The following is a 24690-nucleotide window of genomic DNA, read 5'->3' on the forward strand; positions in this document are numbered from 1 at the left end:
GTGGCTAATCACACTGTACATTCCACACAGTTAGGTCTTTGGCTGCCCCCTTAACTAATGAGCACATTCCCTCCCCATCTTACTGACTGAATGCAAATGTTTTCCCTGCATGTCTGTGTCAGTCGCAAACTCTAAGGGGTCGATTTATCAAGCTATGGCGGACAGGGGCATACATACGTGCTCCTCTCTGCCGCAGCTCGCCTCTGGCAGTCTGAATTCCACTGCCGGAATTCAGCATTGCACAAGAACGCTATTTTGCTCTCTTGTGCAATGCCACCCCCTGCCAGTGCACAGCCAATCATACGCGGGCAGGAGATGTCAATCTCTCCGGTCGGATGAGACCGGTGAAATTCTCCACCTAGGAGGTGGAGAAGAGGTTAGGGAAGCAGCGATCTAATGACCGCTGCTTCATAAATATGGACTGCACGTTCTCTTGTGAGAACCTGCAGTCGTAAGGGGGCAAAGGCTGGCGAAGCTGTTGCTCCGGAATTCTGCTCACCCATTTTGGGATGCCTTCAGTTCCAGTGCAGAGGTATGGGGCAAAAACTTACGACACAGTTTCTCCAGGTTGCTACACCCACCGGGCCCAGGTGGGTGTTTATGACCAATTTTGTCATCATGATAAAGCAGCAGTCGGGCTCAGAAACCCCCCCCCCTTATTTCTCAGGGTCATGCAACTGTATAGAACAGGCAGAAACAACTTTCCAAGCCCGGGCCAACCATAAGAGCTACATTCATAGCCAGCAACAGCTCTTTGTCAGTCAGGGCCTCGGGCAGGTCCCCCTGGCCCCTGACTGTAGTCACCCCTGTCACCCCCTCATGGCGGCCCTGCCTGCCAACACCACCCATGACCCTTAATGACTGCCACCATCTAAGACTTTGTATTCAGTGCGTCTAAGGCCACCCCTAAATTAGTCAGGTTAAAGCCATAAAAAAACAAAAAATACAAATCAGAAAGAATCATTTGGGAAATGTATTCCCAAACTACTTTCAGATAGGTTTGAATTCAGGGACTAAAGCTCACACACAGATTTAATCACATTTGTTTTTTAATCTTAAATTAAAGTGCCTTTAAAAATACAATAAAGAAATAGATGCTATGAGATAACGTATAAATATTGATGCACAGTTGCAAAACAATTTCACAAATGACTTTTCTCCCTAAGGACAGAAAGTGTTACACAAAGGAAACATTATTTCAAGAGTGTGTGTTCTTTTTGTGCAAACTATCAGAATGTTGCAAAGCTTTGTGGGACATTTAAATTGATATCTTCTGACAAATGTCTGACTCTAAGCCAAAACCAAGGATGCCTGATAATCCACTCATTCCCTTGCAGTCCCATTCTCAGAAGGAATTTGCACAGGTCTCCGCCTCAATTTGTTTTGCTCACAGGTTCCAAAAGATACTGTAAAGGGCAGAACTTTCTGAGTAATGTTGTTGGATCTTTTAAATCTCAGAGTAGTTATTTCTGTAACCTCCTAATAAGGAACAGGATGAGGCATGTTCTTTCAAATTTCTAATTGTTCCAAAGAGAAGTGTGCTTCATCCTATTGTCCAGTTCAGGTCATTAAACAAGTTCGAGGGTTCTCTATTCCTAAATGTAAATCATGTATTCTTTCTTTCTTGCTCTCCAATATATTCAGTCTATAATCTCAGTTATGATAAATGATTCTTATTTTCACATACCCATTGCACAAGATAATTTCCTTGAATTTGCAGAGAATATTAAATATTATAATATTTAAAATTGTACGGAACATTAAATAAAAATGGTATTAGGTTAGGCAGAGTTACAATTAAACTTAAAGGCACAGTCTAGTCAAAATTAAACTTTTATGATTCAGATAGGATAGGGCATGCAGTTTTAAACTTTCTAATTTACTTTTATTGCCAAATTTGCTTTGTACTCTTGGTTTTCTTTGTTGAAGACAAAGACTATGTAGTCTCATATTTAAGACCTTGAAGGCCACCTCTTATTTCTGTGTATTTTGACAGTTTTTCACAGCTATACAGTGTTAGTTCATGGGTGCCATATAGATAACATGCTCACTACCGTTGAATTTATGAGTGAGCACTTGATTGGCTAAAATGCAAGTCTGTCAAAAGAACTGAAATAAGGGGTCAGTCTGCAGAGGCTTAGATACAAGATAATCACAGAGGTAAAAAGTGTATTAAAGGGACAGTCTACACCAGAATTTTTATTGTTTTAAAAGATAGATAATCTCTTTATTACCCATGCTCCAGTTTTGCATAACCAACACAGTTATATTAATACACTTTTAACCTCTGTGATTACCTTGTATCTAAGCCTCTGCAAACTGCCCCTTTGTTTCAGTTCTTTTGACAGACTTTCAGTTTAGCCAATCAGTGCCTGCTCCCAGATAACTTCATGTGCACGAGCACAGTGTTATCTATATGAAATACGTGAACTAACACCCTCTAGTGGTAAAAAACTGTTAAAATGCATTCTGAAAATAGGTGGCCTTCAAGGTCTAAGAAATTAGCATATGAACCTCCTAGGTTAAACCTTCAACTAAGAATTCCAAGAGAACAAAGCAAAATTGGTGATAAAAGTAAATTAGAAAATTGTTTAAAATGACATGTTCTATCTGAATCATGAAAGTTTATTTTGGCCTAGACTGTCCCTTTAATATAACCATGTTGGTTATGCAAGAAAATGATCTTTTTAAACAATACAAATTCTGGAATAGACTGTCCCTTTACATAGATTGGACACAGCATGACATTTTAAACAACTTTCCAATTTATTTCTATTAGCACGTTTGCTTTGATCTTTTGGTTATAGAGTAATCCTATGTGAACTTGGGAACATGCACATGTCTGTGGCCATCTTGCAACATTGTTTATAGTAATGTTATACATAGTTGCAAACACTGCTGCCATAGAATGTTAAAGACACATGCTGCCTCCTAAGCTCCTATCAGCCCACCTATGAGTGCATTTCAATAAAGGATACCAAGAGAACAAAGCTAATTTGATAATAGCAGTAAATTGGAAAGTTGTTTAAATTTGAATGTTTTATCTGATTCACAAATGTTTAATCATGACTTTACTGTCCCTTTAACATTAGCTATGTAACCCTGTAGGGGAAATATATCAAGCTGCATCCTCAGCTTCTCAGACCTTGTTAGCCTGCAACCACAAATTTAAAGGAATATTAAAGGGATATAAAACGAAACATTTTAATTTCAGGATTTAAATAGAAAATACAATTTTGAACAACTTTCCAATTTACTTTTATTGTCTAATTGTCTTTGTTTTCTTGTTATCCTTTGTTGAAAATCAAAGAATAACATGGGAACAAAGCAAATTTGATAATAGAACTACATTTTAAACTGTTTTAAATTGTATTTTCTATCTGAAAAATAAATGAAAAATACTTGGGTTTCATGTCCCTTTAAACATTCTGCACTAAACGGGTAGTTATACTTAAAGGGACACTCAAGTCAAAATTAAACTTCCATTATTCAGATAGAGCATGCGATTTTAAACAAATTTCTATTAACAAGATGTGCACAGTCTTTTTATATTTAAACTTTTTATTTTACAGGCATCTTTCAATTTATTTTAACTAGGTACAATAGCTATTAAATAGTTATTAACTATTTAATAGCTACCTAGTTAAAATAAAGAGAAATTTACCTGTAAAATAAAAACTAACCTAAGTTACAATTACACCTAACACTACACTTAAATAAATTATTCCTATTTAAACTAAATACTTACCTGTAAAATAAACCCTAAGATAGCTACAATGTAATTAATAATTACATTGTAGCTATTTTAGGATTTATATTTATTTTACAGATAACTTTGTATTTATTTTAGCTAGTTAGAATAGTTATTAAATAGTTAATATTGTACATTGTAGCTATTTTAGGATTTATATTTATTTTACAGGTAACTTTGTATTTATTTTAGCTAGTTAGAATAGTTATTAAATAGTTATTAACTATTTAATAACTACCTAGCTAAAAGAAATACAAAATTACCTGTAAAATAAATCCTAACCTTAGTTACAATTAACCCTAACACTACACTATCATTACATTAATTAAATAAATTACCTACAAATAACTACAATTAAATACAATTAAATAAACTAACTAAAGTACAAAAAATAAAAAAAGCTAAGTTACAAAAAATAAAAAAAATAAGTTACAAACATGTAAAAAATATTACAACAATTTTAAGCTACTTACACCTAATCTAAGCCCCCTAATAAAATAACAAAGCCCCCCAAAATAAAAAATGCCCTACCCTATTCTAAATTAAAAAGTTACCAGCTCTTTTACCTTACCAGCCCTTAAAAGGGCCTTTTGCGGGGCATGCCCCAAAGAATTCTGCTCTTTTGCCTGTTCCGATCAGCCAATAGAATGTGAGCTCAATCTGATTGGCTGATTGGATCAGCCAATCGGATTGAACTTCAATCTGATTGGCTGATTTAATCAGCCAATCAAATTTTTCCTACCTTAATTCCGATTGGCTGATAGAATCCTATCAGCCAATCGGAATTGAAGGGACGCCATCTTGGATGACGTCCCTTAAAGGAACCTTCATTCAGTCGTCGGCCGTCAGGGAAGAAGGATGTTCCGCGTCGGCGGGATGAAGATGGATCCGGAAGAAAGAAGATTGAAGATGCCGCTTGGAAGATGACATCGCCCGGTTGGAAGATCTCTTCAGTGCCGCCTGGATGATGACTTCATCGGAAGGAAGACTTCTTCAGTGCCCCTTGGATGATGACTTCTGCCGCTCTGGATCTCCTCTTCGGTTCCATCGGTGGTTGGCTGGCTGAAGACGACTCAAGGTAGGATGATCTTCAGGGGGGTGGTGTTAGGTTTATTTAAGGGGGGTTTGGGTTAGATTAGGGGTATGTGGGTGGCAGGTTTTAATGTTGGGGGGTGTATTTTTATTTTACAGGCAAAAGAGCAGAATTCTTTGGGGCATGCCCCGCAAAAGGCCCTTTTAAGGGCTGGTAAGGTAAAAGAGCTGGTAACTTTTTAATTTAGAATAGGGTAGGGCATTTTTTTTATTTTGGGGGGCTTTGTTATTTTATTAGGGGGCTTAGATTAGGTGTAAATAGCTTAAAATTATAATATTTTTTACATGTTTGTAACTTATTTTTTTATTTTTTGTAACTTAGCTTTTTTTATTTTTTGTACTTTAGTTAGTTTATTTAATTGTATTTAATTGTAGTTATTTGTAACTAATTTATTTAATTAATTTAATGATAGTGTAGTGTTAGGTTTAGTTGTAACTTAGGTTAGGATTTATTTTACAGGTAATTTTGTATTTCTTTTAGCTAGGTAGTTATTAAATAGTTAATAACTATTTAATAACTATTCTAACTAGCTAAAATAAATACAAAGTTACCTGTAAAATAAATATAAATCTTAAAATAGCTACAATGTAATTATTAATTATATTGTAGCTATATTAGGGTTTATTTTAAAGGTAAGTATTTATTTTTAAATAGGATTAATTTAGTTAATAAGAGAAATATTATTTAGATTTATTTAATTAATATTTAAGTTAGGGGGGTGTTAGGGTTAGTGTTAGACTTAGGTTTAGGGGTTAATAATTTTATTACAGTGGCGGCGGTGTAGGGGGGCAGGATAGGGGTTAATAAATTAATTATAGGTGGTGACGGTGTAGGGGGGGCAGATTAGGGGTTAATAAGTTTAATATAGGTTGCGGCGGGGTCCGGGAGCGGCGGTTTAGGGGTTAAACTATTTATTTAGTTGCGGCGAGGTCCGGGATCCGCAGGATAGGGGTTAATAACTTTATTATAGAGGGCGGCAGTATAGGGGGGACAGGATAGGGGTTAATAGGTATTATGTAGGTGGCGTCGCGGGGTCCGGGAGCAGTGGTTTAGGGGTTAATACATATATTATAGTTGCGTCGGGGACCGGGAGCGGCGGTTTAGGGGTTAACATATTTATTATAGTGGCGGTGGGCTCCGGGAGCAGCAGTTTAGGGGGTAATACATTTATTTAGTTGCGGCAGTGTAGGGGGACAGATTAGGGGTGTTTAGACTCGGGGTACATGTTAGGGTGTTAGGTGTAGACAGCTCCCATAGGAATCAATGGGATGTCGGGCAGCAGCGAACATGAACTTTCGCTATGGTCAGACTCCCATTGATTCCTATGGGATCCGCCGCCTCCAGGGCGGCGGTTTGAAAACCAGGTACGCTGGGCCGGAAAAGTGCCGAGCGTACTTGCTAGTTTTTTGATAACTAGCAAAAGTAGTCAGATAGTGCAGCACTTGTGTGCGGAACATCTGGAGTGACGTAAGAATTGATCTGTGTCCGGGGGATTGAAGCTTACGTCACTAAATTCTACTTTTGCCGGTATCTAGGGCTTGATAACTAAGGCGAATCAGCATCGCCACAAATACGCTGCGGAATTCCAGCGTATTTGAGGTTGACGGCTTGATAACTAGGGGCCCATGAGTGTGCACGTTTGCAGCACTAGATGGCAGCAGTTTTGCTACAATTTTAAACATTAGCACGAGCACTAGATGGCAGCACTGTTTCCTGTCATGTAGTGCTCCAGACATGTGCATGCTACTTATTTAGATATTTCCTCAACAAAGAATAACATGAGAGTAAAGCAAATTTGATATTAGAAGTTAATTGGAACCCTTTTTTAAAAATGTATTCTCATGTCCCTTTAAGAGTGAAAATTGTAAATTGTGGACACTGCATATAAAAACTGTAAATTAGTACAAGCACTCATTTCTTGTAAGCATTTATGATGGCAAAGATAGGAACATAAATAGCTATTGCTTAAAAGTACAGAGATGAGTCAGCAGACGTTCTGAAGTGCAGTTATATAAAGAGATAAGACAAAGATAAATGTTATTGACCAGTGAAAGTATTAGCGTACTATCTTATCTGTTACCCATGCTAATAAAATAATTGGGGATGACTGCCCACTACTAAAACAGACTAATCTATTTATACTGGCAGAGTCTGAGTTCCTTAAAGGTCTTGTCTCACTAGAGTTTGTAAAAGCAAACCGTTTAGGGCTTCATGAAGTATACATTTATAAGCCAAGTAAATTCCTTGGGGACGATTTATGAAAGTGCGAGTGGACATGATACGATGTAGCTTATCATGTCAGCCGCACATCGCTGTCTGCATTTATCATTGCACAAGCAGTTCTTGTGAAAGAACTACAGATCCCAAAAAAACAAGTGATCTAATAGAGGAGCGCTCTCTAGAAAATGTGAAAAAAAGGGGTAATATAATACAAAAATTCGATATAAGAGGTGAATGGTATTGATAGAAAAAAAGATCTATGAAAAATAAATGAAAAAATAAAGAAATTAAAAATAAAAATAAAAACAGAACATAACAATGTTAAAAAATATTGTCATATAAATACTGTAGGATCGGACAATTAATGCACTATGTGAACCATGCAAGTAATGTCAAATAATGTCAAATAAATGTCAAAATAAAGTTCTTGTGTTGGAAAAAACTTGCTTGTTTGCTGGTCCAATGGAGGGTAGTATCCCAATGGTTGATGTATAATAGTTGATGTATGAGAAGTCCTGTCGAATAATAACAGTTCGAATCAGGCAGCTCCTCTTAACCCGGTGTAAGGAAATTCTAAAAAGATGGAAACAGAAGAGGGTGCCTCATAGTGTGGTATGACCTTAGCAATGGAGTAGGTATAATGGTAAAAAGATGCTTACCAGAGGTAAATGCACTGTACTATGACCAGTGCTAACGAGCAGACACTTTCAGCGGCCAGCACACTGATCCCAGGTATCATCCACAGGAACGGATTCCAGGTTCAGCGTCTCAGAATAAGGAAGCAAACCAACGGATTAGTGCTAGCAGTGGCTCGCAGACTTATGCCCAAGGATTTTTTCGGAAACAGTTTAATGTAAGTTGCGGCGTCTCAATATAGAAAACCGGACAGCGCCGGCGGCAATAAAAACTGTCTGACAACTTCGGTATTGTTAAAAAATATAAAAGTAAACGCTTTATTGGCAAACACAACGCGTTTCTCGACCACAAACTGGTCGTTTCATCAGGTGATTTAAAAAAAAAATCACCTGATGAAACGACCAGTTTGTGGTCGAGAAACGCGTTGTGTTTGCCAATAAAGCGTTTACTTTTATATTTTTTAACAATACCGAAGTTGTCAGACAGTTTTTATTGCCGCCGGCGCTGTCCGGTTTTCTATATTGAGACGCCGCAACTTACATGAAACTGTTTCAGAAAAAATCCTTGGGCATCAGTCTGCGAGCCGCTGCTAGCACTAATCCGTTGGTTTGCTTCCTTATTCTGAGACGCTGAACCTGGAATCCATTCCTGTGGACGATACCTGGGATCAGTGTGCTGGCCACTGAAAGTGTCAGTCTGTTCGTTAGCACTGGTCATAGTACAGTGCCATTACCTCTGGTAAGCATATTTTTACCATTATACCTACTCCATTGCTAAGGTCATACCACACTATGAGGTGCCCTCTTCTTTTTTCAAGCAGGTCTTGTGAACTGCTTGTGCAATCCCGCCCCCTGCCAATATGCGGCTAATCGGGCGCTAGCAGGGGGTGTCAATTAGCCCGATCGTATAGGATCAGGCGGATCGAAGACCGCAGCCTCAGAGTCAGCGGATCTGTTATGGAGCAGCGGTCATTAGATTGCTGCTTCATAACTGCTGTTTCCATCCATTCTGAGCTTTATAATTCGCCCCCCTGGACTGAAAACCAACTGTATTCTTTTTTGAGGCAACTTGAATTAAAATGTATTGTACAACCCTAATTCCAAAAAAGTTGGGACAGTATGGAAAATGCAAAAAACCAACAAACAAAAAGAGTAATTTAAAAATGCTAGCACCCGCATTCTCTGCTTACGCAACCATGCACTTGTAATCCGGGGAGACAGTAGTTTGGTGTTGTCCTGTTGGAAAATGCAACAATGTCCCTGGAAAAGACGAGGTCTGGATGGTAGCATATGTTGCACCAAAATGTATACATATCTTTCTGCATTTAAGGGACTGTCTACACTAAAATTGTTATTGTTTAAAAAAGATAGATAACGCCTTTACTACCCATTTCCCAGCTTTGCACAACCAACATTGATATATTAATATACTTTATAACATTTAAACTTCTTAAATTTCTGCCTGTTTCTAAGCCACTATAACAGCCTCTTATCACATGCTTTTTATTAGCTTTTCACAACAAGAGACTGCTAGTTCATGTGGACCATATAGATAACATTGTGTTCACGCCCTAGGAGCTATTTAGGATTTAGCAAAACACAGTACTAAATGCAAGTCAATAGATAATAGATAAAAAGTCAAGTGATCAGGGGGCTGTCAGAAGATCCTTAAATACAAGGTAATTACAGAGGTAAAAAGTATATTAATATAACTGTGTTGGTTATGCAAAACTGGGGAATGGGTAAAAAGGGATTATCTATCTTTTAAAACAATAACAATTCTGTTGTAGACTGTCCCTTTAATGGTGCAAGTTACCCATACCATGACAGACGCTGGGTTTTGGACCTTACACTGATAACAGCTTGGATGATCCTTTTCCTCTTTGGCCCAGAGAAAACAATGGCTGTTTTTTCCTAAAACTATTTGAAATGTTGACTTGTTAGACCACAAAACACGATTTCACTGTGCTACTGTCTATCTCAGATGAGACTGAGCCCAGAGAAGTCAGCAGCGCTTCTGGACAGTGTTGATGTATGGCTTATGCTTTGCATAGTAAAGCCTTAACTGGCATCTGTTGATGCAGCGACAAATGGTGTTGACTGACAAAGGTTTACCAAAGTATTCCCATGCCCATGTCAGGATAATACATTACAGACTCATGATGGTTTTTGAGACAGTGACGTCTGAGGAATTGGAGATCACGCGCATTCCTTTTCAGGCTTGCCCTTTAAGCACTGAGATATGACTGGATTGCTTGAATCTTTTAATTATATTGTGCACTATAGAAGGTGAAATGCCCAAAATTCTACCGATTTGTCTTCAGGGAATGTTGTCCTCAAAGTGTTGGATTATTTGCTGACGCATCTGTTGGCAGATTGGCGAACCTTGACCCATCCTTTCTCTTGAAGGACTAGGCCTTTTTTTGAGGCTCCTTATATACTATGATTACACGATTCCCTCACCTGTTTCACATCACCTTCTTATTTCAAATTGTCCCATCGATATTAGTTCTAAATTGCCGCTGTCCCAACTTTTTTGGAACATGTTGCAGTAATCAGATTTGAAATAAGTGTATATTTCCAAAAATACATTTAATCCACAAATTAGAACATCAAATAATGTGTTAATAATGTGTTTTCAATATAGTACAGGGTGAATTGAATTTGTTTTTTTGCATTTTCCATACTGTCCAAACTTTTTCGGAATTGGGTTTGTAAGTGAAAATACCTATAGATTGAAAATGTACAGGGGTAACAGGTTTGGTGCAGTTACGTATATCATTCATATTCAGGTAATCTTTTGTAAAACGTTAATTCTTTACAATATTGTTTAACTGTATGTGCTACAATAAAACAATAAAATAAACTATATGCACATAGGTAAAAACTGCAGCATTCATATTTTCATCCTAATTGTTATTGGTGGAATAATAGTCTATTTTGCCAGTAACCCCAACATGAATGGGCCCCTTGTGTAGCCCATCACTCACCCCCTCCATAGAATTGGACTAGCTTAGTGGGGCAAATACAAGTCTTAGGATCCACCTCCTCTTCTACTTTTGCTGGCATGAGCTCAGTTTTACATTTGACTATATGGCTACCTGACGGTGCAGATCCTTTCCCTCAGCCTTCAAGTCACTACTTACTGGTCAAAGAAGAAGACACAGAAGCAGAAGATAAGTGGTTACAGGGCTATGTATCATTTAACCGTGTATCTAAAACAAAGGAGGGTTCAGAGGGCCATGGAGCTGAACTGAGCCATTGTGCTAGCATACAGGGGGCATTTGTGACTATGCATATAAACTGCAGTATCCTTTAGCCATAGAGATAGCATAAAGGGGATTACAGTGTCTGAACTGCTGTATCACTTATACATAGGTTAGCATAAAGGGGGCTGTAAGGACTACAGGGAGTGCAGAATTATTAGGCAAATGAGTATTTTGACCACATCATCCTCTTTATGCATGTTGTCTTACTCCAAGCTGTATAGGCTCGAAAGCCTACTACTATTAAGCATATTAGGTGATGTGCATCTCTGTAATGAGAAGGGGTGTGGTCTAATGACATCAACACCCTATATCAGGTGTGCATAATTAATAGGCAACTTCCTTTCCTTTGGCAAAATGGGTCAAAAGAAGGACTTGACAGGCTCAGAAAAGTCAAAAATAGTGAGATATCTTGCAGAGGGATGCAGCACTCTTAAAATTGCAAAGCTTCTGAAGCGTGATCATCGAACAATCAAGCGTTTCATTCAAAATAGTCAACAGGGTCGCAAGAAGCGTGTGGAAAAACCAAGGCGCAAAATAACTGCCCATGAACTGAGAAAAGTCAAGCGTTCAGCTGCCAAGATGCCACTTGCCACCAGTTTGGCCATATTTCAGAGCTGCAACATCACTGGAGTGCCCAAAAGCACAAGGTGTGCAATACTCAGAGACATGGCCAAGGTAAGAAAGGCTGAAAGACGACCACCACTGAACAAGACACACAAGCTGAAACGTCAAGACTGGGCCAAGAAATATCTCAAGACTGATTTTTCTAAGGTTTTATGGACTGATGAAATGAGAGTGAGTCTTGATGGGCCAGATGGATGGGCCCGTGGCTGGATTGGTAAAGGGCAGAGAGCTCCAGTCCGACTCAGACGCCAGCAAGGTGGAGGTGGAGTACTGGTTTGGGCTGGTATCATCAAAGATGAGCTTGTGGGGCCTTTTCGGGTTGAGGATGGAGTCAAGCTCAACTCCCAGTCCTACTGCCAGTTTCTGGAATACACCTTCTTCAAGCAGTGGTACAGGAAGAAGTCTGCATCCTTCAAGAAAAACATGATTTTCATGCAGGACAATGCTCCATCACACGCGTCCAAGTACTCCACAGCGTGGCTGGCAAGAAAGGGTATAAAAGAAGAAAATCTAATGACATGGCCTCCTTGTTCACCTGATCTGAACCCCATTGAGAACCTGTGGTCCATCATCAAATGTGAGATTTACAAGGAGGGAAAACAGTACACCTCTCTGAACAGTGTCTGGGAGGCTGTGGTTGCTGCTGCACGCAATGTTGATGGTGAACAGATCAAAACACTGACAGAATCCATGGATGGCAGGCTTTTGAGTGTCCTTGCAAAGAAAGGTGGCTATATTGGTCACTGATTTGTTTTTGTTTTGTTTTTGAATGTCAGAAATGTATATTTGTGAATGCTGAGATGTTATATTGGTTTCACTGGTAAAAATAAATAATTGAAATGGGTATATATTTGTTTTTTGTTAAGTTGCCTAATAATTATGCACAGTAATAGTCACCTGCACACACAGATATCCCCCTAAAAACATAATTTATGTAAGAACTTACCTGATAAATTCATTTCTTTCATATTAGCAAGAGTCCATGAGCTAGTGACGTATGGGATATACATTCCTACCAGGAGGGGCAAAGTTTCCCAAACCTCAAAATGCCTATAAATACACCCCTCACCACACCCACAATTCAGTTTAACGAATAGCCAAGAAGTGGGGTGATAAAAAAGTGCGAAAGCATATAAAATAAGGAATTGGAATAATTGTGCTTTATACAAAAATCATAACCACCACAAAAAAGGGTGGGCCTCATGGACTCTTGCTAATATGAAAGAAATGAATTTATCAGGTAAGTTCTTACATAAATTATGTTTTCTTTCATGTAATTAGCAAGAGTCCATGAGCTAGTGACGTATGGGATAATGATTACCCAAGATGTGGATCTTTCCACGCAAGAGTCACTAGAGAGGGAGGGATAAAATAAAGACAGCCAATTCCTGCTGAAAATAATCCACACCCAAAATAAAGTTTAATGAAAAACATAAGCAGAAGATTCAAACTGAAACCGCTGCCTGAAGTACTTTTCTACCAAAAACTGCTTCAGAAGAAGAAAATACATCAAAATGGTAGAATTTAGTAAAAGTATGCAAAGAGGACCAAGTTGCTGCTTTGCAAATCTGATCAATCGAAGCTTCATTCCTTAACGCCCAGGAAGTAGAAACTGACCTAGTAGAATGAGCTGTAATCCTTTGAGGCAGAGTTTTACCCGACTCAACATAGGCAAGATGAATTAAAGATTTCAACCAAGATGCCAAAGAAATGGCAGAAGCTTTCTGGCCTTTTCTAGAACCGGAAAAGATAACAAATAAACTAGAAGTCTTTCGGAAAGACTTAGTAGCTTCAACATAATATTTCAAAGCTCTAACAACATCCAAAGAATGTAACGATTTCTCCTTAGAATTCTTAGGATTAGGACATAATGAAGGAACCACAATTTCTCTACTAATGTTGTTGGAATTCACAACTTTAGGTAAAAATTCAAAAGAAGTTCGCAACACTGCCTTATCCTGATGAAAAATCAGAAAAGGAGACTCACAAGAAAGAGCAGATAATTCAGAAACTCTTCTGGCAGAAGAGATTGCCAAAAGGAACAAAACTTTCCAAGAAAGTAATTTAATGTCCAATGAATGCATAGGTTCAAACGGAGGAGCTTGAAGAGCCCCTAGAACCAAATTCAAACTCCAAGGAGGAGAAATTGACTTAATGACAGGTTTTATATGAACCAAAGCTTGTACAAAACAATGAATATCAGGAAGATTAGCAATCTTTCTGTGAAAAAGAACAGAAAGAGCAGAGATTTGTCCTTTCAAGGAACTTGCGGACAAACCTTTATCTAAACCATCCTGAAGAAACTGTAAAATTCTTGGAATTCTAAAAGAATGCCAAGAAAAATGATGAGAAAGACACCAAGAAATATAAGTCTTCCAGACTCTATAATATATATATCTCTGGATACAGATTTACGAGCCTGTAACATAGTATTAATCACAGAGTCAGAGAAACCTCTTTGACTAAGAATCAAGCGTTCAATCTCCATACCTTTAAATTTAAGGATTTGAGATCCTGATGGAAAAAAGGACCTTGCGACAGAAGGTCTGGTCGTAGCGGAAGAGTCCACGGATGGCAAGAGGCCATCCGGACAAGATCCGCATACCAAAACCTGCGAGGCCATGCCGGAGCTACCAGCAGAACAAACGAGCATTCCTTCAGAATCTTGGAGATTACTCTTGGAAGAAGAACTAGAGGAGGAAAGATATAGGCAGGATGATACTTCCAAGGAAGTGACAATGCATCCACTGCTTCCGCTTGAGGATCCCTGGATCTGGACAGATACCTGGGAAGTTTCTTGTTTAGATGAGAGGCCATCAGATCTATTTCTGGAAGTCCCCACATTTGAACAATCTGAAGAAATACCTCTGGGTGAAGAGACCATTCGCCCGGATGTAACGTTTGGCGACTGAGATAATCCGCTTCCCAATTGTCTATACCTGGGATATGAACCGCAGAGATTAGACAGGAGCTGGATTCCGCCCAAACCAGAATTCGAGATACTTCTTTCATAGCCAGAGGACTGTGAGTCCCTCCTTGATGATTGATGTATGCCACAGTTGTGACATTGTCTGTCTGAAAACAAATGAACGATTCTCTCTTCAGAAGAGGCCAAGACTGAAGAGCTCTGAAAATTGCACGGAGTTCCAAAATATTGATCGGTAATCTCACCTCCTGAGATTCCCAAACTCCTTGTGCCGTCAGAGATCCCCACACAGCTCCCCAACCTGTGAGACTTGCATCTGTTGAAATTACAGTCCAGGTCGGAAGCACAAAAGAAGCCCCCTGAATTAAACGATGGTGATCTGTCCACCACGTTAGAGAGTGTCGTACAATCGGTTTTAAAGATATTAATTGAGATATCTTTGTGTAATCCCTGCACCATTGATTCAGCATACAGAGCTGAAGAGGTCGCATGTGAAAACGAGCAAAGGGAATCGCGTTCGATGCAGCAGTCATAAGACCTAGAATTTTCATGCATAAGGCTACCGAAGGGAATGATTGTGACTGAAGGTTTCGACAAGCTGAAATCAATTTTAGACGTCTCTTGTCTGTTAAAGACAGAGTCATGGACACTGAATCTATCTGGAAACCCAGAAAAGTTACCCTTGTCTGAGGAATCAATGAACCTTTTGGTAAATTGATCCTCCAACCATGATCTTGAAGAAACAACACAAGTCGATTCGTATGAGATTCTGCTAAACTGAATTGTGGGTGTGGTGAGGGGTGTATTTATAGGCATTTTGAGGTTTGGGAAACTTTGCCCCTCCTGGTAGGAATGTATATCCCATACGTCACTAGCTCATGGACTCTTGCTAATTACATGAAAGAAATAGCTATAACTAAAAACAAACTAAAAACTACTTCCAAAACTATTCAGCTTTGATATTAATGAGTTTTTTGGGTTCATTGAGAACATAATAAAATGAATCCTCAAAAATACAACTTGCCTAATAATTCTGCACTCCCTGTATGTGCCTGAATTTAAATTGCAGCTGGGCACATTGTTTGCATACAGAAAGTAGCAAGGGCACTTATCTGAATGGAGGTATTTTTGGGCACATTGCTGTTATAATGAGGGCTGTACTTAGGTCTAATAACTTGCATATTAACTGAAGTATAAATTAAAGATAGAGATAATGAAGAGGTATATGAGGCGCACCATCGGCTTCATTAAAAAGTTTAAACTTTATTTAAGCATATAAAACAAAAGAACAAAAGGCACAAATTGAAGAGTGACTTTACATAAATACATCATGTATGCACCCTGTGAATCATGCTGGCTGACACATGTCGCCCGTAGCCTTCCTCATTGCCTCATATCAACTCTAAAATAAGCAGACAATATATATAACATTCTTTGCTCCTATCATAGTTCAATAACATTCCTTCCCATCACAGGTACCCACCCCAAATAATTTAAGGTGGAAACGCACATCATAATAAATATAATATATGCTCAGTGAATTGATAATGTTTCTGCTATAGTAAAAACAATCAACTTTGCTATCTTTTTAAATGTCTGCTGTGCTTCATTATTTTAAAAATATTACCTGGTATAAAGGTAACTGCAGGGTAAATTAGGGTGACTAGATCTGAGGGGATAAAAAGGGACACTTAATCGACGACACATACAGAAAATGAAAAGGATAAATTATTAGATTAGATTTTGGTTGTAGCATTTATTTATTTTAAATCAAATAATGAATGAAAATAATAGCTGCCACTATCATTACTGTTATTGACAACTTCACATGCAACATGAACATTGCTGAAAACATACAGTTAACAATATATACCAGCAGAGCCGGACTGAGAATGAAAAGCAGCCCTGGAAAAATTTGAAGACATCCTTATTTCCATCTTAATATGAGGAGAGTCCACGGCTTCATTCCTTACTTGTGGGAAATACTGAACCTGGCCACCAGGAGGAGGCAAAGACACCCCAGCCAAAGGCTTAAATACCTCCCCCACTCCCCTCATCCCCCAGTCATTATTTGCCTTTCGTCACAGGAGGTTGGCAGAGAAGTGTCAGAAGATACAGAGTAGTTCCTTATGGAGGGTAGTACTCTTCGGAATGGAACTGGAGTTTTAAGTAGTCTTGTCAGCCTTCTAAGTGACAGCATTGGCGAATATTAGAGTCTGGAGATGCAGAGAGAGTTTTTCTGTGAACCCATCCAGACTCGTATTAACAGCTTCTAAGCAATCAGTGTTTGGACGAGTTTCACGGCCTGCTTCTATCACTCAAGTCCATGTCAGAAGCGATACTACAAAACTGTCAAACTTGAGAGGCTGTGTTCCTGTTTCACGGTATAGATTATGGTAAGATCATTTAATTATTATACACACATGATAACGCAAGAAGACAGGGTCACAGTGGGACTCCTTTTATCTGAGTGAAATCGAGGGTTAATATCTCCGGAAGGGGATTATTGAACAGGGGGATTTGTCACATATTTTTAATATCATGTTTATGATGTGACATATGTGAGATGTGGCTCAAGCAGATGTTGGAACGTACAGGTTTTTTATTTCACTTTGGCGCTGCGCAGCCCGTTAGGCTTGGCGCGCTTTTAGTTGTGCAGGGGCGGTCCTGCATGGCACACCACGTGACTGGGTGTGGTCAGAGTAATTCTCTTCTTCCTGACCATGCGGTGACTGGAGACGAAGAGGTTTCTCTCCTGGGCCTGGGTCATAGGAGGTGGTGAGTGCCCCAGCTATTGGGGGTAAAAAAGGTGCCATTTATCTTTGTCTTTAGTCCTTTTTATAAGCGCAAGCTATGGAGGACTCTGATACATTAGAGGGCTACTCCCTCTTTACCTAAAGCTAATGCCCGTCTATATTGTGAGGAGGCCACAGTATACCCGCCTGCTCAATTATGTTCCACTTGCCTTGATAAAGTAATCTTATCAAAGAAAACTAATATGTTTAGTACTATAGAACCTTCGACATCTGAGGAGTCTCCATCCCGTGAGGTGTGCACCCTACATTCATCTCCTAATACACATGCAGCTTCTCGTAGCACTTCTATGCCTCCATCTGAAGGGGCCCTTTTACCTCCAGACTTTACTGAACGGTTACAGACGGTAGTGTCTGTGGCCTTTAGTGCTTTACCTCACCCTGCTAAGCGCAAGTGAAAGGTTAAATATTGCTATCCTTCCCAGGGGTCATCTACTAACTTATTGGAATCTGATACAAGATTATCCGATGATGAAGATGCCTCTGATACTTCAGAGGATGCTCTTTCTGGGTTGGAATCTGCTGCCTCTAAGCCTCCAGAGGAACCAGACTTTAGATTTAGGATTGAACACTTACGCTTTCTGCTAAAGGAGGTGTTGGCTACTTGGGCCTTCAAGAATGAGGCATCTATGTAGCAGATATGTAAGGCGGCTACCTGGTCCTCCTTACATATTTTTTCTAAATTTTACAAGTTTTACGTTTTTGCTTCGGCTGAAGCTTCTTTTGGGAGAAAGGTTTGCAGGCTGTGGTGCCCTCAGAATAGGGTCCACCTCTCCTTTACCCTCCCGTTTCATTCAGTGTCCTCTAGAGCTTAGGTATATGTTTCCCACAAGTAAGGAATGAAGCCGTGAACTCTCCTCATATTAAGATGGAAAACATAAATTGTGGCTTACCAGATAATTTCCTTTCCATCTGTATGAGGAGAGTCCACGGCCGCTGCCCATTTTCTCCGTTCGGCGGACCAAATTTTTTTGTTTGTTCTTCTAGCACCATTTATACCCTGATATTTCTCCTACTGTTCCTTGTTCCCTCGGCAGAATGACTGGGGGATGAGGGGAGTGGGGGAGGTATTTAAGCTTTTGGCTGGGGTGTCTTTGCCTCCTCCTGGTGGCCAGGTTCAGTATTTCCCACAAGTAAGGGATGAATCCGTACAGATGGAAAGGAAATTATCTGGTAAGCATAATTTATGTTTTCCCCTTGAGTCAGTAGAATGTACAATCCACATTTTTCTCAAGAATAATACTGGTATACTCCTTCCAACAATTTTTTTTTCAGAATTAAATTATATTAGTTTATAAAAAAAATTAAAATGTCAGATTTTTGCTATATTTAGGACTCAGTGTGAAAATGATTATCCATAGAGTGATCCTTAAATCCAAAAGTGTGTGTCACTGTTTTGACACTAGAAACTATTTAAAGGAGGTCTACTAAAATGGTACATGGTCTAAGCATAAAACTTACAAGGAAGTACTTTATGACCTTAAAGGGACAGTCTATACCCAGTTCAAAATTGTATTAACTTATTAGTGCACACCAGAGGAGCATCCTTCAACTGGTCATACAGCTATAAACTTGTAAGAAGGATACAAAATATTTAAATACTCATCGTTTTTTTAGAATCCTAAAATGGTCGCTAAGCTCCGTCTCACTACTGCATATATATTTTGGTACATTATCTTTCTCCAATCACAGTCGACTCGTAAATAACTTTTCCTGCTTGCACACGCTGATTTTAAACATGCGCTGTTTATTCATGAAAGTGTTACAGACTAATCATTTCCCAATGCTGTTTCTACCAATTTTCGTTCCGGATGTTATTGTGTTATTGTGTGTTCCTTTTATTTGTTTGTATTTTGCCCCAATTCGCTTTAGTAGCTTATTTTTGTTCCTGTTTTCATGAAGAAAGTTTGCCTGCACGGTTCATAGAAGAGAGGTAGGCGGGGCAGGGTGAAAATACTTGTAGCAGGCATCACATTCTGAAAATAGCAGCATGAGAGGATCTGTCTGTACACAGCACCACTGTATCATAAAAGTGCTGTGTTAGAGCAGTGATGTGGAGGTATGTTTTGTGAGAGATGTGGAGGTATGTTTTGTGAGAGATGTGGAGGTATGTTTTGTGAGAGATGTGGTGGCATATTTTGTGAGAGATGTGGAGGTATGTTTTGTGAGAGATGTGGAGGCATGTTTTGTGAGAGATGTGGAGGCATGTTTTGTGAGAGATGTGGAGGTATGTTTTGTGAGAGATGTGGTGGCATATTTTGTGAGAGATGTGGAGGTATGTTTTGTGAGAGATGTGGAGGCATGTTTTGTGAGAGATGTGGAGGTATGTTTTGTGAGAGATGTGGAGGTATGTTTTGTGAGAGATGTGGAGGTATGTTTTGTGAGAGATGTGGAGGTATGCTTTGTGAGAGATGTGGAGGCATGTTTTGTGAGAGATGTGGAGGCATGTTTTGTGAGAGATGTGGAGGTATGTTTTGTGAGAGATGTGGTGGCATATTTTGTGAGAGATGTGGAGGCATATTTTAGGAGTGGGACAACACTGCTGCTTGTAATCTGTGGGTGTGTGCACATCTTGCTGTCAAAGAGCATTTGAGCTGTCATAGTACCTCATCTACCTTTAGTCTGCTGGCTAATTTTTTTACTGTAGTAAAATGCAGCTCTAACTTTCTCTATGATGGCGCAGGGGAACTATATTTCCCACAGTAGCACACAGCACTCTGTGCACAGGAATGAACAAACAAGCATGGATCTTTCAGTCCAGTCCTGTAACGTTCCACTGTTAATCTTTAATATAAAAATGGACACACAGCTACTCCGGTCTTTTTATAAGATATCTGTTACTCTAAGGTCCCTCAAACAATTTTATAAAGGCACATTTTAGATTTTCCTCTGTGCCGCAAAGCTTTTTTTATCATTGTTTTCAAACGGCTAACCGCTGGTATTTGGAGTCAGTCAGGAAAGGGTCTAACGCTCACTTTCCAGCAGCGACTTTTCCATACCGCAGATCCCCCTACGCCATTTGCGTATCCTATCTTTTCAATGGGATCTTCCTAACGCCGGTATTTAGAGTCTTGGCTGAAGTGAGCGTTAGAAATCTAACGACAAAACTCCAGCCGCAGAAAAAAGTCAGTAGTTAAGAGCTTTCTGGGCTAACGCCGGTTTATAAAGCTCTTAACTACTGTGCTCTAAAGTACACTAACACCCATAAACTACCTATGTACCCCTAAACCGAGGTTCCCCCACATCGCCGCCACTCTATTAAAATTTTTTAACCCCTAATCTGCCAACCGCACACCGCTGCCACCTACGTTACCCCTATGAACCCCTAATCTGTTCCGATCAGCCAATAGAATGCAAGCTCAATCTGATTGGCTGATCGGATCAGCCAATCGGATTGAACTTGAATCTGATTGGCTGATTCCATCAGCCAATCAGAATTTTCCTACCTTAATTCCGATTGGCTGATAGAATCCTATCAGCCAATCGGAATTCGACGGACGCCATCTTGGATGACGTCATTTAAAGGAACCGTCATTCGGCGAGTAGGCGTCGGTAGAAGAGGATGGATCCGCGTCGGCTGGAAGATGATGGCTCCGGAAGAAAGAAGATTGAAGATGCCGCTTCATAGAAGACTTCATCCCGATGATGGACTTCTTCAGCGCCCGCTTGGATCAAGACTTCAGCCCGATGATGGATTTCTTCAGCCGCCGCTTGGATCCAGACTTCAGCCCGAGGATGGACGTCACTCTTCAGCCCCCGCTTGGGCTTGGATGAAGATTTCGGGGGCTCTTCTGGACAGATCGGGACCCGGTGTGGTGAAGACAAGGTAGGGAGATCTTCAGGGGCTTAGTGTTAGGTTTATTTAAGGGGGGTTTGGGTTAGATTAGGGGTATGTGGGTGGTGGGTTGTAATGTTGGGGGGGGTATTGTATGGTTTTTTTTTACAGGCAAAAGAGCTGAATTCTTTGGGGCATGCCCCGCAAAGGGCCCTTTTCAGGGCTGGTAAGGTAAAAGAGCTTTTCTATTTTAATTTTAGAATAGGGTAGGGCATTTTTTTATTTTGGGGGGCTTTGTTATTTTATTAGGGGGCTTAGAGTAGGTGTAATTAGTTTAAAATTGTTGTAATATTTTTCTAATGTTTGTAAATATTTTTTTATTTTTTGTAACTTAGTTCTTTTTTATTTTTTGTACTTTAGTTAGTTTATTTAATTGTATTTATTTGTAGGTATTGTATTTAATTAATTTATTGATAGTGTAGTGTTAGGTTTAATTGTAGATAATTGTAGGTAGTTTATTTAATTTATTTATTGATAGTGTAGTGTTAGGTTTAATTGTAACTTAGGTTAGGATTTATTTTACAGGTAATTTTGTAATTATTTTAACTAGGTAACTATTAAATAGTTATTAACTATTTAATAGCTATTGTACCTGGTTAAAATAAATACAAAGTTGCCTGTAAAATAAATATTAATCCTAAAATAGCTACAATATAATTATTATTTATATTGTAGCTATATTAGGGTTTATTTAACAGGTAAGTATTTAGATTTAAATAGGAATAATTTATTTAATAAGAGTTAATTTATTTTGTTAGAATAACATTATATTTAACTTAGGGGGATGTTAGGGTTAGGGTTAGAATTAGCTTTAGGGGTTAAAAAATGTATTAGAGTAGCGGTGAGCTCCGGTCGGCAGATTAGGGGTTAATACTTGAAGTTAGGTGTCGGCGATGTTAGAGAGAGCAAATTAGGGGTTAATACTATTTATTATAGGGTTATTGAGGCGGGAATGAGGCGGATTAGGGGTTAATACATTTATTATAGTAGCGGTGCGGTCCGGTCGGCAGATTAGGGGTTAATAAGTGTAGGTAGGTAGCGGCGACGTTGGGGGCGGCATATTTGGGGTTAATAAATATAATATAGGGGTCGGCGGTGTTAGGGGCAGCAGATTAGGGGTACATAGGGATAACGTAGGTTGCGGCGGTGTACGGAGCGGCAGATTAGGGGTTAATAATAATACGCAGGGGTCAGCGATAGCGGGGGCGGCAGATTAGGGGTTAATAAGTGTAAGGTTAGGGGTGTTTAGACTCGGGGTTCATGTTAGGGTGTTAGGTGCAGACTTAGGAAGTGTTTCCCCATAGGAAACAATGTAGCTGCGTTAGGAGCTGAACGCTGCTTTTTTGCAGGTGTTAGGTTTTTTTTCAGCTCAAACAGCCCCATTGTTTCCTATGAGGAAATCATGCACGAGCACGTTTTTGAAGCTGGCCGCGTCCGTAAACACAGCTGGAATTTAGAGTTGCAGTGGCGGTAAATATGCTCTACGCTCCCTTTTTGGAGCCTAACGCAGCCCTTCTGTGAACTCTAAATACCAGCAGTATTTAAAAGGTACGGGGGGGGAAAAAAGCCAGCGTAGCTAACGCACCCCTTTGGCCGCAGAACTCTAAATCTAGCCAATAGTGTGCAAAACTAGCTAAACTGTTCTCAACAAAGTAGCTGTGTAGAGTACAATACATATGAAACAACAAATTCATTTTTTACTGTCCTCTCCTGCCTAAATACATGAAATATATTGCATTTTACACCTGGGTGGTTTTGTTGTATATGCTGTGTGCTTTTCAGTAAAAAATCATTTGGTCTCGATAAAAGATTCTAATAAGTACAAACAATAATAAAACATGTTTTGTAGCAGAAGGTGCAATTTTTTTTATATACTAAGTGAACAAATAATACTATATGCTTTATTTACAGGAAAAGCATTACGGGTCGCTCAACAAGGGAACAGTACACATGCTCGGAAGTGTGTCTGTGTTTCAGAATATCATTGGAATCAACATGATTATTGCAGTAAAAACAAAGCATGCAATCCTGGATTTGGAGTGGAGCGTTTAGGTGAGAGATCCTTAAAGTGTTTTATCTTGGGGGGAAAAAAGGACAGTTATTTTCAGTTAAAATACTAATGTAGCTAAACTGTGCCTTAGATTAATCAAACTGTAAAATGTATGCAATCTGAATGTTTATAAAATGCAGCCATAGTTTAAACTAGAGTGCTGATTTTTAGACTCCTATAACTCCTGGTTGTATTATATACAATCTAGATCAAATTTGGCAGTGTACCTCAGTCTGCAAGTAACTAAGCAATATTTTACTTCAAATATAATATAGAGATAAATCCAATATTTTTTAAAAGTGTCAGTCTTTTTAGTAATTTCAGAAATATCCAGCCTTGAAAGTTTGCAGTTTTTGTTCATGTACAGCACAATACAGATGGTAAATTTATTTGGACATGTTCTAGAGGCCCTGATATTCAAAGTTTCTCCAGCTTGGAGAGAAATTGCAGTTCAGACTCACTGAATATTCAAAAGAAAGAGGGCGGAATTCTCCAGCACTGCGAGATCTGTTCCATTTATGTATGTGCAGCAGAGACAAACCCAATGAAATATAGCACTGTGTGATATGAGAGTTTTGTTTCACTTACACTTTGTGCTTTGTATTTTAGATTGTTTTACACTTTAGATTGGGTCCTTGCAGTATTATAGCATTTAAGCTTTGCACTTTTTCATTTATATTTTAAAAGATTTAGATCTAGCAGTATTTTACACATTCTGATTATGCTTTGAAAGTTTCTGTGTTACTTTAACAAATTAGGATCATACTTTGTATATTTATGTTTAGAAATACAAATTACATTGCACCTTGAATTTCCTGCATTGCAAACAAAAAATTGACATTTTCAGAAAGTGAGAGGGAGAGGGCGGTTCCCTGGGGAGTTCCTAGGGTATGTCTGAAGCTCTCTCACCTGAGGGTCGATCCGATAAAAATCGTCGCCCGCAAAAGCCGGCGACGCCAATATTTACGCTGGTTTGGTATCACATATACGGCGTAACCTAGAAGTTACGCCCGTATATTTCTGCCGTCGCCCGTAGTTTTTTGGGCTATAGGCAGGTATACCAAACCAGCGCAGTTTGGTATCCAATATGCAGCGTAAGGACTTACGTGGCGAAAATGGAGAAAACGTACTCCATTTTCACCTTGCCACAAAAAGCAGCCGTAAGAAGCCTTACGCTGACTATTGGAGCCCCGTAACTACCTAAACTAGCTAGAAAATAAACCTAACACCTAACGCATGCGCAATGTCTATCTACCTGTCACCCGCGATCTGCTAAATAAAACCTAACACCTAACGCATGCGCAATGTCTATCTACCTGTCAACCGCGATCCCCCCCCCCGAAATCCCTAATAAAGTTATTAACCCCTATACCGCCGCTCCCGGACCCCGCCGCCATCTACATAAACTAAACCCCTACTGTGAGCCCCTAAAACCGCCGCCATCTACCTTATCTATCCCCTAATGTGAACCCCT

The 24690-nt window shown here is 39.3% G+C and overlaps 1 protein-coding gene across 2 annotated transcripts in view; it reads left to right on the forward strand.

The window, feature by feature from the left end:
* Positions 1–24690, forward strand: part of TNFRSF11A (TNF receptor superfamily member 11a) — a 367845-nt gene that overhangs the window by 260605 nt on the left and 82550 nt on the right. For both annotated transcript variants that reach the window (XM_053714632.1, XM_053714633.1), the window contains exon 4: positions 23078–23218. In XM_053714632.1, the coding sequence (XP_053570607.1) occupies positions 23078–23218 (141 nt within the window). The remainder of the gene's footprint in view (positions 1–23077; positions 23219–24690) is intronic.

This window comes from Bombina bombina, chromosome 5, assembly GCF_027579735.1.
Source record: "Bombina bombina isolate aBomBom1 chromosome 5, aBomBom1.pri, whole genome shotgun sequence".
Classification (NCBI taxonomy): Eukaryota; Metazoa; Chordata; class Amphibia; order Anura; family Bombinatoridae; genus Bombina; species Bombina bombina.